General features: G+C 36.2%; 2 protein-coding genes across 2 annotated transcripts in view; one reads left to right on the forward strand and one right to left on the reverse strand.

Annotated features, from left to right (window-relative positions):
- The window catches only part of LOC113395878 (phenoloxidase-activating factor 2-like), a 16,692-nt gene extending 4,805 nt beyond the window's left edge, over positions 1-11,887 (reverse strand). The window contains exons 1-7 of the mRNA XM_064219910.1: positions 11,718-11,887; positions 6,588-6,708; positions 4,352-4,460; positions 3,872-3,968; positions 2,861-2,970; positions 1,064-1,287; positions 243-427 (exon numbers count right to left, since the gene is read on the reverse strand). Coding sequence (XP_064075980.1) covers positions 243-427; positions 1,064-1,287; positions 2,861-2,970; positions 3,872-3,968; positions 4,352-4,460; positions 6,588-6,708; positions 11,718-11,738 — 867 coding nt within the window. The 5' untranslated portion in view covers positions 11,739-11,887. The remainder of the gene's footprint in view (positions 1-242; positions 428-1,063; positions 1,288-2,860; positions 2,971-3,871; positions 3,969-4,351; positions 4,461-6,587; positions 6,709-11,717) is intronic.
- LOC113395897 (hemolin-like) overlaps positions 1-13,160 on the forward strand; it is a 284,073-nt gene that overhangs the window by 164,915 nt on the left and 105,998 nt on the right. The window lies entirely within an intron of this gene.

Raw genomic sequence — 13,160 nt, forward strand, 5'->3', positions numbered from 1 at the left:
CAAATCATAGCAAGCAGTACTGAAGTTTTATAGATTAATTTGTGTTTATAATTCATTTAGTGTTAGGCGGTGAAGGAAAGCTGCTTGTGTCTAATTTAGTACTATTACTTTATACTACTACTTTAATACTAGAAAGTTCTATTTTGTATAAATATAACAAGAACTACCGAACTTGAATTGACTATCTACGGCAAGAAACTGAACATTATTAAGCATAGATTAAAAATACAGGCGATGCTTACTTTCTTCATAACAACTCGGAAAGCGCTTTTTTTCCCATATTTGTCTTTGCCCCAACCTGTCGATATGCATCTCAAGCCATCTTGCACTGGTACATTCTGTGCCGGCAAACAAACGAGTCCCACGTTGGGCGCCAATTCTATTGGCTTCGTCAGGAATATGAGAGCGATATCGTTGAACAAGTTACCTTAAATAAATAATAAAAACAAATCATTTTTGATAAAAACAGTCATATAATAAAGTTTACGGCGTTAACTACAGCCGTATATAAGGCGCGAGCCTCCATGTTAAATTATAACCATTATGCGTTCATGCGTACCTGAGACGACTGAGAGTAAATACAGCAATAACATAAAAACAAGATTATATTTGCTTAGTTTATTTGATTAAAAAATAATTAAATGAACGCAATAAATAAATTAAGGTACCCTTAATGAATGATAAGATTTAAGATGCGAAGATCTTCATTAAAAATCATAGATAGGACCAGAAAAAAAATTTATTCAAGACGACCTCTTCTAAGAACTTTTGAACCGGTTACACTATTAAATTAAATTTATGTTTTAGGTGATGGACTAAAACTCTAATCTGTTTTTCAAAATTTGAACAATGACGTAGCTTTGATCTAACCGAAACCGATCAATCTCCTTCGTTCTTCCTCCAACGTGACATTGTGCCTGCATGCAATATTGATCGTGCCCGTAATAAAAATATATGTAGGAATATGTTCTGATTTTGAGTCGTAAAAGCACATTATTGTTTTATTATATTAAAAATAAAAATCGTAATACTAATAATAATAATAAATACAAATTCAACTCACGACTATTAAATTCGTCGTGAGTAACAATTTCGCTGATATGCCTATCCTGAAAGGGATACAGCTCGTCATTTGACTGCGTGTCCCATTCTCCAGCGCGGATGAACAGCTCAGGACCGGAAACCACGTGAGCTGCTGTCAGCACCACGCTTGGGTGAATGATGGACCCACCGCCGATATATATGTTCCGAATCTTTGTATCGCTCTTCGTATGGCCCGATTCTTTTCTGAAAATAATCATAAACTAGATGTAATACATGTACAAAACTAAACAAATACAATTTTATATATAATATATATATTATTATAATTTTTTCAGTAAAGTTGCTCTATAATTTATCGTGGATAAGTTTTCGTCGAGACTACCGCACGAAAATATTCATTTGGAACAAACTTTCTGAACGCACCCGTAAACGTCAAACATGGCCGCCCGTTTAACTGTCATGTCATTGAATTTTATCGAAATATCTCGAATATACGAACTTTGAAAATATATGTTGTCCACTAAACAATAATAATTTTTTAATGATCTATAATTGTGGATAGGTTTCGGTCCGGTCTATCGTAGACGTGCACGAAATCTTCTATATATATAATAAAATTGGAGTGTCTGTTTGTAATATTAAAATAAGCGCTTTTTACTAAATGCGTATGTATACACGGTATAACCATATACCGAAATAACATATTTTTCATTTTTTGTCTGTCTGTCTGTCTGTTTGTTCCGACTAATCTCTGGAACGGCTGGACCGATTTTGACGGGACTTTCACTGGCAGATAGCTGATGTAGTAAGGAGTAACTTTAACATAACAATATTGTTTTTGTTAAATTCAAACGCGCAAGTCGCGGGCAAAGTTAGTTATTAATATAGAAGATGTTCTTAAAACGTCGCTCTCAAACGGCAGATATGACATCGAAGGAATTCATAATTAGGGAAAATTTTCTGTGATATTGTTTATTTCTTTTTGGAGCGTAGAAGTTTAACGCGGCTTACAGTTGCGTGAACTTGCAAAAATCGTCACGTTAGGAAAAAGAGTTATGCCTCCTGCTCGTTTGCCATTTCTACTATAAAAAAAAAAAAATCGTTCCCTCTCTCTCTTACTCTGTGTCTCTTTCTATCAGATAGTTTTCATATCATTTTTAAAATGTCGTTTAATTATCATGAAACGTTGTTAATTTAGCGAAAGCAGCTTCGTTCCAACCGCATCTCACGACGTACCTCTTTATTGCGCTTTCTAAAGCGTGGAGTTAATGCTTGTTGACATCCAGGTAGGATATATAACATACATATACTATATTAACTAACACGACTGTATTTTTAGATGTTGAAAAATAATAACTAGTGAGTTTCTTGCCGGTTCTTCTCGGTAGAATCTACATTCCGAACCGGTGGTGGTTTTACTTAATATAGTTTGTTAAATGACGATTCAAAAGCCTACTTCAATGAAGCATATTTTGATTTTGATTATCGCTGGAAATACGCCCTCCCACCGTTAAGTTTGGAGGTATGTGAGACTTTCCGCTGCCGATATCAACTAGTTCCAGACACCGTAATACCTTCTAAAAAACCGGCGGTACCCAGAGCCGTCTCAAGCCGTGCTGGGGCCCTTGGACACCCATGAATTTAGGGACTTTTTGCTATTTTATGGTTTAATTTGGTAAATTGTTGGTTCTTCGGGGCCCTCTTAGGATGGGGGCCCTGGGCACGTGCCCCATATGCCCTATGGTAAAGACGGTAATGGCGGTACCCACCCATCAGTATCGCGGTTATCGCTTGTGCCGTGAGTGACATTATTTACCTTAACACAACCGCCATCCAGGGAAACTCGCCTATTTTTGTTTCGTCTACCTTAAGGTTACTTGGCTGTACGCCCAAACCTTTAAGATTGCGCCAACCACATCTCTTCTTCTGAAACAGTAATATATAAAATTAAATCGTATCTAATATTGTAAATGTGAAATGTTGCATATAATCGAAATCAAAATATTCTTTATTCGAGTAGACTCATAGAGGGACTTTTGAATCATTATGTTACAGGAATTGAATTAAATATAAAGATACCGATTCGGAAAGTCGATTCTACCGAGTAGAACTCTCATACTTAGTAGGTTATCTTTTCCCCTCTTTTTTAAATTATAATCAAATGTATATGTAAACATAAATAAATAAAAATAATAAATCAACGCCTTTTATCATGAATGTAATCCTGTACGGAGTAATGGGACCATTAATTTATTACGTAATACTATTTTAACTAGTTTTTGATCCCCCCTTATAAAAGAAAAAATAAGAACTGACACCTTCCCTCCCTGTTTAATATTTATTACGTAAGAATCTAAAGGAGAAAATGAATACACGTTTGGTTTAATTTTCAAAGTAACAACTTTTTGAAATGTGTTTTTTATTGTAATTTCAAGGGTTCTAAAGGCACGCATCGGAGCGAACCTCAGCAATCGCGCGGTTAAATCATCTCCCGTAATAAATGAATGGCCCCAATATACCATATTTATCAATGTTATTATCTCATGTTTATTAACAAGCCAAGTTGAAAGAGAGTACCCAACCAGTGTTAGACATAAAAAGTATGCCCTATGTCCTTCCTTGGGGTTCTAGCTCACTTCATACCAAATATCATCAATTTTGATTCTATAGTTTGGTCGTGAAAAAGCAACAATATATCACATCGGCTCGGAATGTAGATTCTATCAAGTTAAGATCAGCAAAAACTCTTTAGCACAGATTAAATAAACATACGTATCAAAATAAACCGGTCAATTCTTAAAGTGTTTCAGCTTTAAAATAAACTTACATCTTGAGTTATTTGATTATTATTATTAATTGAAGGGTTCATGTTTCCATGTAAACAGCAAACATCTAAGAAATTGGAACAGGTGCCCCGCATGTTCCTGAAGACATAGAAAATTTAAGATAGTATTTCAATTGAATGAGTAACTTGAAGGTTGCCCGTTTAATTAGGTACCGACTGATCATACGTCATATTGTTGTGCGCTTTGAAGGGCGAGTGAGCCAATGTGACTCCTGCAGTAACTACTTATTTCTACTTTAATTTTACTTCCAAAACATCGATAACGGTTTCTTCCATTTCGACGTTCGAAACGCCATTTTTTCGCAAATCCACAGTGAATATCATAGATTAATCAAGCTCTCGACTCGATATCGCGTCAATTTGCCGTTAAATATTGTTCATTTGACTTATTTCCTGTTATGGTTGGAATAAAGTATACATCTATGATTGGAACGGGATAAACGAATATTTTTAAATTCTTACCGAGATTCTAAAACGCCTTTGCCATCTTTCACGACGGTGCCATTTTCATTACAAAGATAGTATTTCACACACGAACCAATAACGTCGTTTTTTAAAATACAGGGTTCACCTGAAAACGTATATTATAAAATAGCAGGATTATTACAGCAAGGCCGTAGCCGTTACACCGATACGATTCCGCAGCGTAAACGATCCGTGCTGAAAACGGCCATCGCAGTAATTCAAATGCGTTCGAATGCCGCATAATTCAGTTCGTCCTCACATAGGCCCTAACCTTTCTCAGGATTTTTTTTTTTTATGATATCGGTAGGCGGACGAATAAATAGGTCACCTGATGGTAAGTGGTCACTGCCGCCCATAGACAATGGCGTTGTAAGAAATATTAACCACTCCTTACATCACCAATGCGCTACCAACTTCGGGAACTAAGTTATGTCCCTTGTGCTTGTAGTTACACAGGCTCACTCACCCTTCAAACCGGAACACAACAATGCTGAGTACTGCTGTTTGGCGGGAGAATATCTGATGAGTGGGTGGTACCTACCCAGACGGGCTTGCCCAAAGCCCTACCACCAAGTAATTTCCACTGTATGAAAAAAGGGGGTTTGGGGGTACCTCGTACCTTAAACGAAAGATGCTGGATCAATGCAGTCTCTCGTGCTTAAATATTTATTATTTCTTGGCAAGGCTAAGTAAGGCTTTGAGTAAATCTCTCTCGTTAGGTTCGAAACAAAATTACATATTATTGTTATGTTACAGCTGGAAGGGGGAGTTAGTCAGTGTAATTACAGGCATAAGGGACATAACATTTTAGCTCCAAGGTGGAGCAATGGTGATGTAATGAATGGTTATTATTTCTAACAGCGGCCATATCTTTGGGCCGTGGTGACCACTTACCATCAGGTGATCCATTACACATACACATACTATAAAAATACCGGGTAAGTACAAATCAGACCTGCGCATTCAGAGTTACGTATCATCACACAATACTGAAGATTTACCAACAAGATATTGCTTCTGGTGCAATTTCATTATTATATGACCTATAATATAAGAAGTACCCTCTAGGTTTTGATTCCCTTTGCAAATGTAAATGGGAAATACGACATAAACGGCCTTATCTTTTGATTGCTCAGCATTAGCATTAGCCGCCTATAAATTTCCCACTGCAGGGCTAAAGGCCTCCTCTCCCTTTGCGGAGAAGGTTTGGAGCATATTCCACCACGCTGCTCCAATGCGGGTTGGCGGAATACACATGTGGCAGAATTTCGTTGAAATTAGACACATGCAGGTTTCCTCACGATGTTTTCCTTCACCGCCGAGCACGAGATGAATTATAAACAGAAATTAAGCACATGAAAATTCAGTGGTGCCTGCCTGGGTTTGAACCCGCAATCATCGGTTAAGATGCACGCGTTCTAACCACTGGGCCATCTCAGCTCTCATTGTCTGATTCTGTCAAGTCTGTCAAGTCTGATTGCTCAGACTTGAGGTTAAATTTTTTCACAGCTCCAAGTGACCACAGATGCCAGTGTTTGATATTAATTTCAACTTTATTTTTTTTACGCGTTCCTGAGACATTTTGTCTTTACGTACAGACAGACAAACGGATTGATGGACAAGGAATCCCTTTGTCCTATTATATTAATAAACTAGATGAAAGCCCGGCGTCGCTCGAGTAAAATAAATAAGGCTAAACAAATATAAATATACTAACTACCGTACCTCTGCATGAAATTATAATTGGGAACACACTTTCTGAACGCACCCGTAAACGTCAAACATGGCCGCCCGTTGGACTGTCATGCCATTGAATTTCACCGATTTAATATAGAATTACCTCGATTATATGAATTTTACGGATACATTTTTTAAGCCTCTTAATTATAACAATAACAGGTTTTTTTTATCTTATTTTAACTAAGGCCCTCTCGACGATTATAGACCTCCAACTCAATTGACTTTTTCCTGTCTTGAGCTACTCTCATCCAGTATAGCGGATACATGATGCCGACTAAAAAAAATCATTATTTTTTAACGATCTATAATAGTCGCGGATAGGTTACGATCGGGTCTATCTTAAACCTGCACAAAATTTTATTTATAAATAGGGAAATGATTATTTTGTTGTCTAACTGAAATTAAAAAAAAATATACCAGAAAATGCAGCGCGCGAACAAACAAGACAACGTCTGGCGACGGTTTGGTTTTTGTAATAACAATAATAATTTACCAAATATGTCATGTATGAGAGTTTCAAGGTCATCCCCCTTAATGTCTTCTTCGGCTAGTACCGTAACGCCATATGTCAAAACTAATCCGACAGCTGTCAAAAGTGTTCTGTAAATATGCATCTGAAATAAAAACAGTTTAATATTAATTAAATATGAGCCGTGATGGCCCAGTGGCTAGAACGCGTGCATCTTAACCGATGATTTCGGGTTCAAACCCAGGCAAGCAACACTGAATTTTCATGTGCTTAATTTGTGTTTATAATTCATCTCGTGCTCGGCGGTGAAGGAAAACATCGTGAGGACACCTGCATGAGTCTAATTTCAAAGAAATTCTGCCACATGTGTATTCCACCAACCCGCATTGGAGAAAATTTCGATAACAGTTTCGTCGACGTTCAAATCGTCATTTTTGCAAATCCACAGTGAATATCATAGATTAATCAAGCTCTCGACCAATGATATCGCGTCAATTTGCTGTCAAATGTTGTTTATTTGGCTTTTTTCCTGTTATGGTTGGAATAGAGTTTATATATTAATATTACATAGATATCAAATTGGTTTATATGTAGGGGTTGACCTACGAAACTAATGACGCAATTCTAAAAAAAAAAATTATCTATAAATCGCGAATATTGGCCGAGCAATCAAAATATACGTTCTAACGAGTCGAAAATAAATACTTCTTAAAACAGAATCTATAAAATATCACACTGATTACAAATTATGAGTTGCAAAAAATCGTTCGTAGGTACAAGTTATTCGAATGCCTATCTCGTAATAGTTGGTTATCCCTATGAGATTGACATATATTATCGCGGGCTTTTTTGAAGACCTATCTCGTAGGGTTGACCCAGCATTTGCAATGTAAGCGCTAAAAATGTGTTTATTTACGACATCACTTTAAAAACCTCTAAAATTAGTGTTTCTCTACTATATTGTACATGTATTATACATATAAACCTTCCTCTTGAATCAATCTATCTATTAAAAGATATCGGAGGAAGTGATGGATATTGTAGTGTACACAGATCTATAATAACATATTAATTATCTGCGTATTTATGCATCTGTCATCTCGAGTGACAGACATCGCAAAAGCGAGGGAAAATAGGATATATAAAAATTGCCGCGCGATGATTCCGGACTATTTAATGTAATTTGTAAATCAACCTTACATGAACATCACAGATAAAATTTAATGTTTTCATTTTACTTGGTGGCATCATATATACCGCCAAGCAATACTTAGTAACGTTGTGTTCCCGTTTGACGGGTGAGTAAGCCAGTGTTACAGGCACAAGGGACACAACATCTTAGGTTCTAAGGTTGATGGCGGATTGGTGACGTAAGGAATGATTAATATTTCTTACAGCGCTAATGTCTATGGGCACTATGTCGTGAAGAGATTAAAGATTACGAAACTTCAATTTAAGTTGCACGAAAGAGTTTATACTTTGTTTTGTACTCAAATTCATTCCTGACGATGCCCACAAGACCTGTAACGCCTACGATGATGTCAAGGAGGATAATGGTATATTTTATGCGTCATATATTTAAATATATAATTCTTTAGTACGTATGTCCGTCACTGAACTCTTAAACGGCTGAACCGTAATGACTGCGATTGAGTACGCAATATATGTATATGTCACAGTAAAATTGTAAATACCGTTAGATTATAATCTATCTCGCGAGATTGTAAACTGCCGAAATATTGTGAACTAAAAATAAAATGTAAAAAATGTTGATAGTTTATGATATTTCGGTTAGGTTAGGTTAGAGTATTTATAATTTAACTTTAATTATCTTCGGTAGATTATAATCTACCGAAAAGAAATACGTTAAATTGTACGCAGCATATTACGGTTCAAAATCATTCGACAGTTCACAATCTCGCGAGATAGACTATAATCTAACGGTATTTACAATTATTCCCATTCTCAATTATTACACCCGAACGAAGTCGGGATTAAACGAGTAGCAACGTCATCATCCTCCTGCCCTTATCTCAATTTACTTGGGGTCGACGCAGCATGTCTTCATCTTCCATACTTCCCTATCTGACGTCATCTCACAAGTAACATTCTTTCCAGCCATATCATCTTTCACACAATCCATCCATGTTTTCCCCTTCTCCCCGTCCCCTTCCTCTATATCCATCCACGTTCTTACTCAAGACCGTACTCACAATATGATCCTCATTCTTCGAGTAGCAACGTAAATAATCAAAATATTCCACTTTGTGATTAATAGCGAAATTCTTGAACAAAAAAGCTGCATCATCACGTGCAGTACCTTCGTTACCAAAAGGGGACACGGCTCCGGCACAATCACGATTACAAGGCGGATATATTAGCGTACACTGTTGTTTTTCCCCAACAAATATATTTAAAGATTAATTGAGGAAATGTCGTATGACAACTCGTAATCCAGCAGATGAATTGTTGGGGAGATATATTGCTAAGCTTAAGCCAACCAGTTTCGCGTGCGTCTTAGCCGATGATCGTGCTTAATTTGCGTTTATAATTTATATCGGTGAAGGAAAAGATCGTGATCAAACCTACATGTGTGTAATTTCCATGAAATTCTGACACAAGTGTGGCACCAACAACCTCCAGAATCTTCTGCTCAAAGGGACATTTAATTACTCTTTTCTTTTACATATTACATTAGCAGCCTGTAAATTTCCCACTGCTGGGCTAAAGGCCTCCTCTCCATTTGAGGAGAAGGTTTGGAGCATATTCCACCACGTTTCTCCAATGCGGGTTGGTGGAATACACATGTGGCAGAATATCGTTGAAATTAGACACATGCAGGTTTCCTTACGATGTTTTCCTTCACCGCCGAGCACGAGATGAATTATAAACACAAATTAAGCACATGAATATTCAGTGGTGCTTGCCTGGGTTTGAACCCGAAATCATCGGTTAAGATGCACGCGTTCTAGCCACTGGGCCATCTCGGCTCTTTATTCTTAAATGTTGTTATTTAATTTAAATGTGTCTGTTTATTTAATACATAAATGATACTAGTACATACCTAATTATTTTATCTCGCTAAGCTCATTTTATTAATAAATTGTACAAAAGCGAAGCCAGGGCGCGTCGCGAGTGAACGTGAATGACACCAGTCCGCCATCTTGCGTGACATTTAATCAATGGCGTCATTTGAATTATCAGAACTATTATAAATGTGTTTTAATATTTCTTGTCATGCAAATATAATGAACAGGTTTCGTTTGTGATGTTATTTTTTTTCCGGATTTAGCAAACACTACTAAACCGGTTGATATAGAACAATTATATTATTGTAGTTTATTCTCAAGACCGTAGACTAGCAGATTAACTGCCTCGTTGGTCTAGTGGTTAGTTTGTAAGTCTTGAGGTCCTGGGTTCAGTCTCAGGATATGTTTTTTTATGTATCGTAGGTTGGAGACCAAACCATACCTTACGTAACACCTGCACCAGCAACCATGAGTTCGAGATGTTATGAGTACACTGGCTTACTCAGTCGTCAAACCCGAACACACCAGTACTAAGTATTGCTGTACCGATATCATATATATAGTCGATATGTTTATATGTCACATAAACATGAGATAGAGGTCGAATTAACTATTTACCCCTCGGCAATATATTATCTCTCTGGGCCCCTTTACTCTTTTTTTTTACTATATTACGAAGATAAGCAATCACTCTATATAAATAGGAAAAATATTTGACTTAAACAATTTCCAAAATTTTGATCGGTCTAGGGCCCCTTGTCAACGCGGGGCCCTAGGCAGTTACCTTCAATGCTTCATAGATAACCCGGCTCTGGATTTAGCTTATTATCATTAAGAGGACTTTCCGCACAAATACACGAATTGTATTATAAACTCAAATCCACAATCAGATTTCAAAAGAAATATTATCCACATCAAAAAATCAGCACTGATTGCCCGGGTCTGAACTCGCAATCATCGGTTAAGATTCACGTGTTCCAACCGCTGAGACATTTTGGTTTAATCTCGACATATAATGTTTACAAATACCATTGAGTAACTTCAAAGGTCAGACAGTGACTCATGTAATTACGGTCACAAGATACATAATATATAAGAAATGGTCAATATTATCAATAACAAGGTCACCGAGTGGTGACCACTTACCATCCGTTCGTCCATTTCAAATAATATAAAACCACAAACGCGATACAATTAAAACAATTATTTATATTGTATGCCTTTAATTTATACGTATTTTCTCTCCTAACGAGTGCGGGATTAATGGGCAGTGTTGGCCCCTTGACGGCTAGGGGCCTTATTCTGGAAAAATTAGGACGTAAGGCTTAAAAATTCATTTGTAATGACAATTTTTCATTTGCATGGGGGCTTTTTTTATGAAATAGCTAGGTGGACTGGCATTTGCATTTGGGTAGTTAGGCACTCATCAGAACGCACACCAGTAAGGTCAGTTACTATAGCAACTGGTTTCTTACGTAAGTACAAATTTAGTATTGTTGTGTTGCGGTTTGAATGGTGACTGAGCTAGTGTACCGACACGTACAAGGGAAATACCATCGTAGTTCTCACGGTTGCTGGAGCATTGACAACGTGAGGGTTACTTAATATTTGTTACGGAATCCCATTTTGGTCCAAGTGGCAAATTCGTCTGTCAAAATATTACAAATAAAAATATAACCTAAAATATGACGATCACATTTAGGTCTTCGTAAATTGAATAATCTTATATTTATAGATAGCTAGGATACTTGTTTACATAAACAGGTGTACGGTATTCGAACTATTGTATAAAATAGAGTAGATTAGAGTGATCTTAGTGATCCCCTTGCATTATCATGAGTCTCAGTTCCGCATTGAACGCAACAAGCGCCCAGTGTTCTATTTCCCGAAAACATTGCTTTTTAAACAATATTCTGGAGCGCAACACTGATGGTCTAAGAATTGGTCTAAGTAATGTCCAGGTTTTTTAGACTCTCTCCATTAAAACTCGCCTGATGATTCAAATATATTACAACAGTATATTTAAATTAAAGTTTTTTTTTTTAAGTTCATGGCCGTGAAATGTTGTGACCATAAAATAAATCATGAATGTTACTAATAGAAAAAAAAAAACATATTTATTTACCTTTAACGGTCCGTTTTGCATTTGATATTTAAAACAACTTATAACATCAAAATCCCAAAGATTAATTAACTTGTTTTCCTCAGAATCACGCGCGCACAGAATGTATAAACTATGTAAACAAGAAACAATTCGTCAACGCACGTCCGCGCATCGCGAGCGCTAACGCTTAACTGACTCGCTAAGAGGAAATTAATGTTTAATTAGATGAATCATTAAATTGACCGTTTTCTAATTACTGTTCTGTAATGATACAAGTTAATATGTAATCAATAACTATTATTATTTAAAAATTTGGAACATCAATAGTCATATTTTATAGACAATCATTAAGAATTTCTTAAGATCCACAACGCCTACTACATTGCCAATACAAACTACTAGTAGTACTTCGAGTTGCCCGCGAAACTTCGCGTGTATTTATATTAGAAGATTTTTTAGGTATTTTGAAACCTATGACAGGTTTTGTTTTGACTACATTTCATTGTAAACTGCAAGTCACTTGACATTTGGCGCTAAAATGATGAAACGTCTTTTAAATGATTTTTTTAATATCAAATATTATACATTATTTCAGTAAGAATGTTTATGTTTTCATTTTTTTTTTACAGCTGTAGCCGTAGTTCTCTGCTCCCTAACCGGCCTTTAATTTTTTTTCGCTCTCTAAAATTAATTCTTTGTTAAATCGTAACAATTTAGTAAATTGCAGGAAGGGAATTTTAGCGACAAAAATGGGCTCATGCTATTAATATAAAATATTTATTAACGATAAGTCTTTAAATATATACAAATATGAATTAAAAATAGTTACTGTAAAAATTTCGACCGATTGGAATGGCGGCAAGAATGCTAGCAGCATTTCCCAGTTGAATTGCAGTTCCGATCCTCTGGGCAAAACGTACCAGCCGTCCTGTCACCAGTGGAGACAATAAGGCAAGGTGTTATACTTTTAATGAAGTTTTTTGCACTACTACTCCAAGGTCCAAGTGTCCAAAAAATATAATTTTGTAGTAAGAAAATTTAATGTATTTAATTAAACAGCATCACATAGATCGTGGTTTAGGAAATCACGTTAAAAAAACGCGCCAAATACCCAACCTCACAGGTAGCGTGGAACCGTGTGCACATTATGAAGAACTCAACTAACTCAACTCGATCAATCTTTATAATAACAGTATTTAAAACGGGATATTTACCATGTTTTTTATTTTTATTTGGTGGAGCTCGATATCTCGTGAACAAGACATTCGTAGATAACGTCGAAATATCGAGCTCCACCAAATAAAAATAAAAAACATGGTAAATATCCCGTTTTAAATACTGTTAGTAATAAAAATAACCATGTTAATTTAAAATCTTTATACTTATCTCAGAAACGGTGACTCACGGGAATAAGTGTATAGACACTATTTTCTATAGATAAATTCATGATCTATTCAAGATCAA

The sequence above is a fragment of the Vanessa tameamea genome, chromosome 29 (genome assembly GCF_037043105.1).
Source record: "Vanessa tameamea isolate UH-Manoa-2023 chromosome 29, ilVanTame1 primary haplotype, whole genome shotgun sequence".
NCBI classification, from domain to species: Eukaryota; Metazoa; Arthropoda; class Insecta; order Lepidoptera; family Nymphalidae; genus Vanessa; species Vanessa tameamea.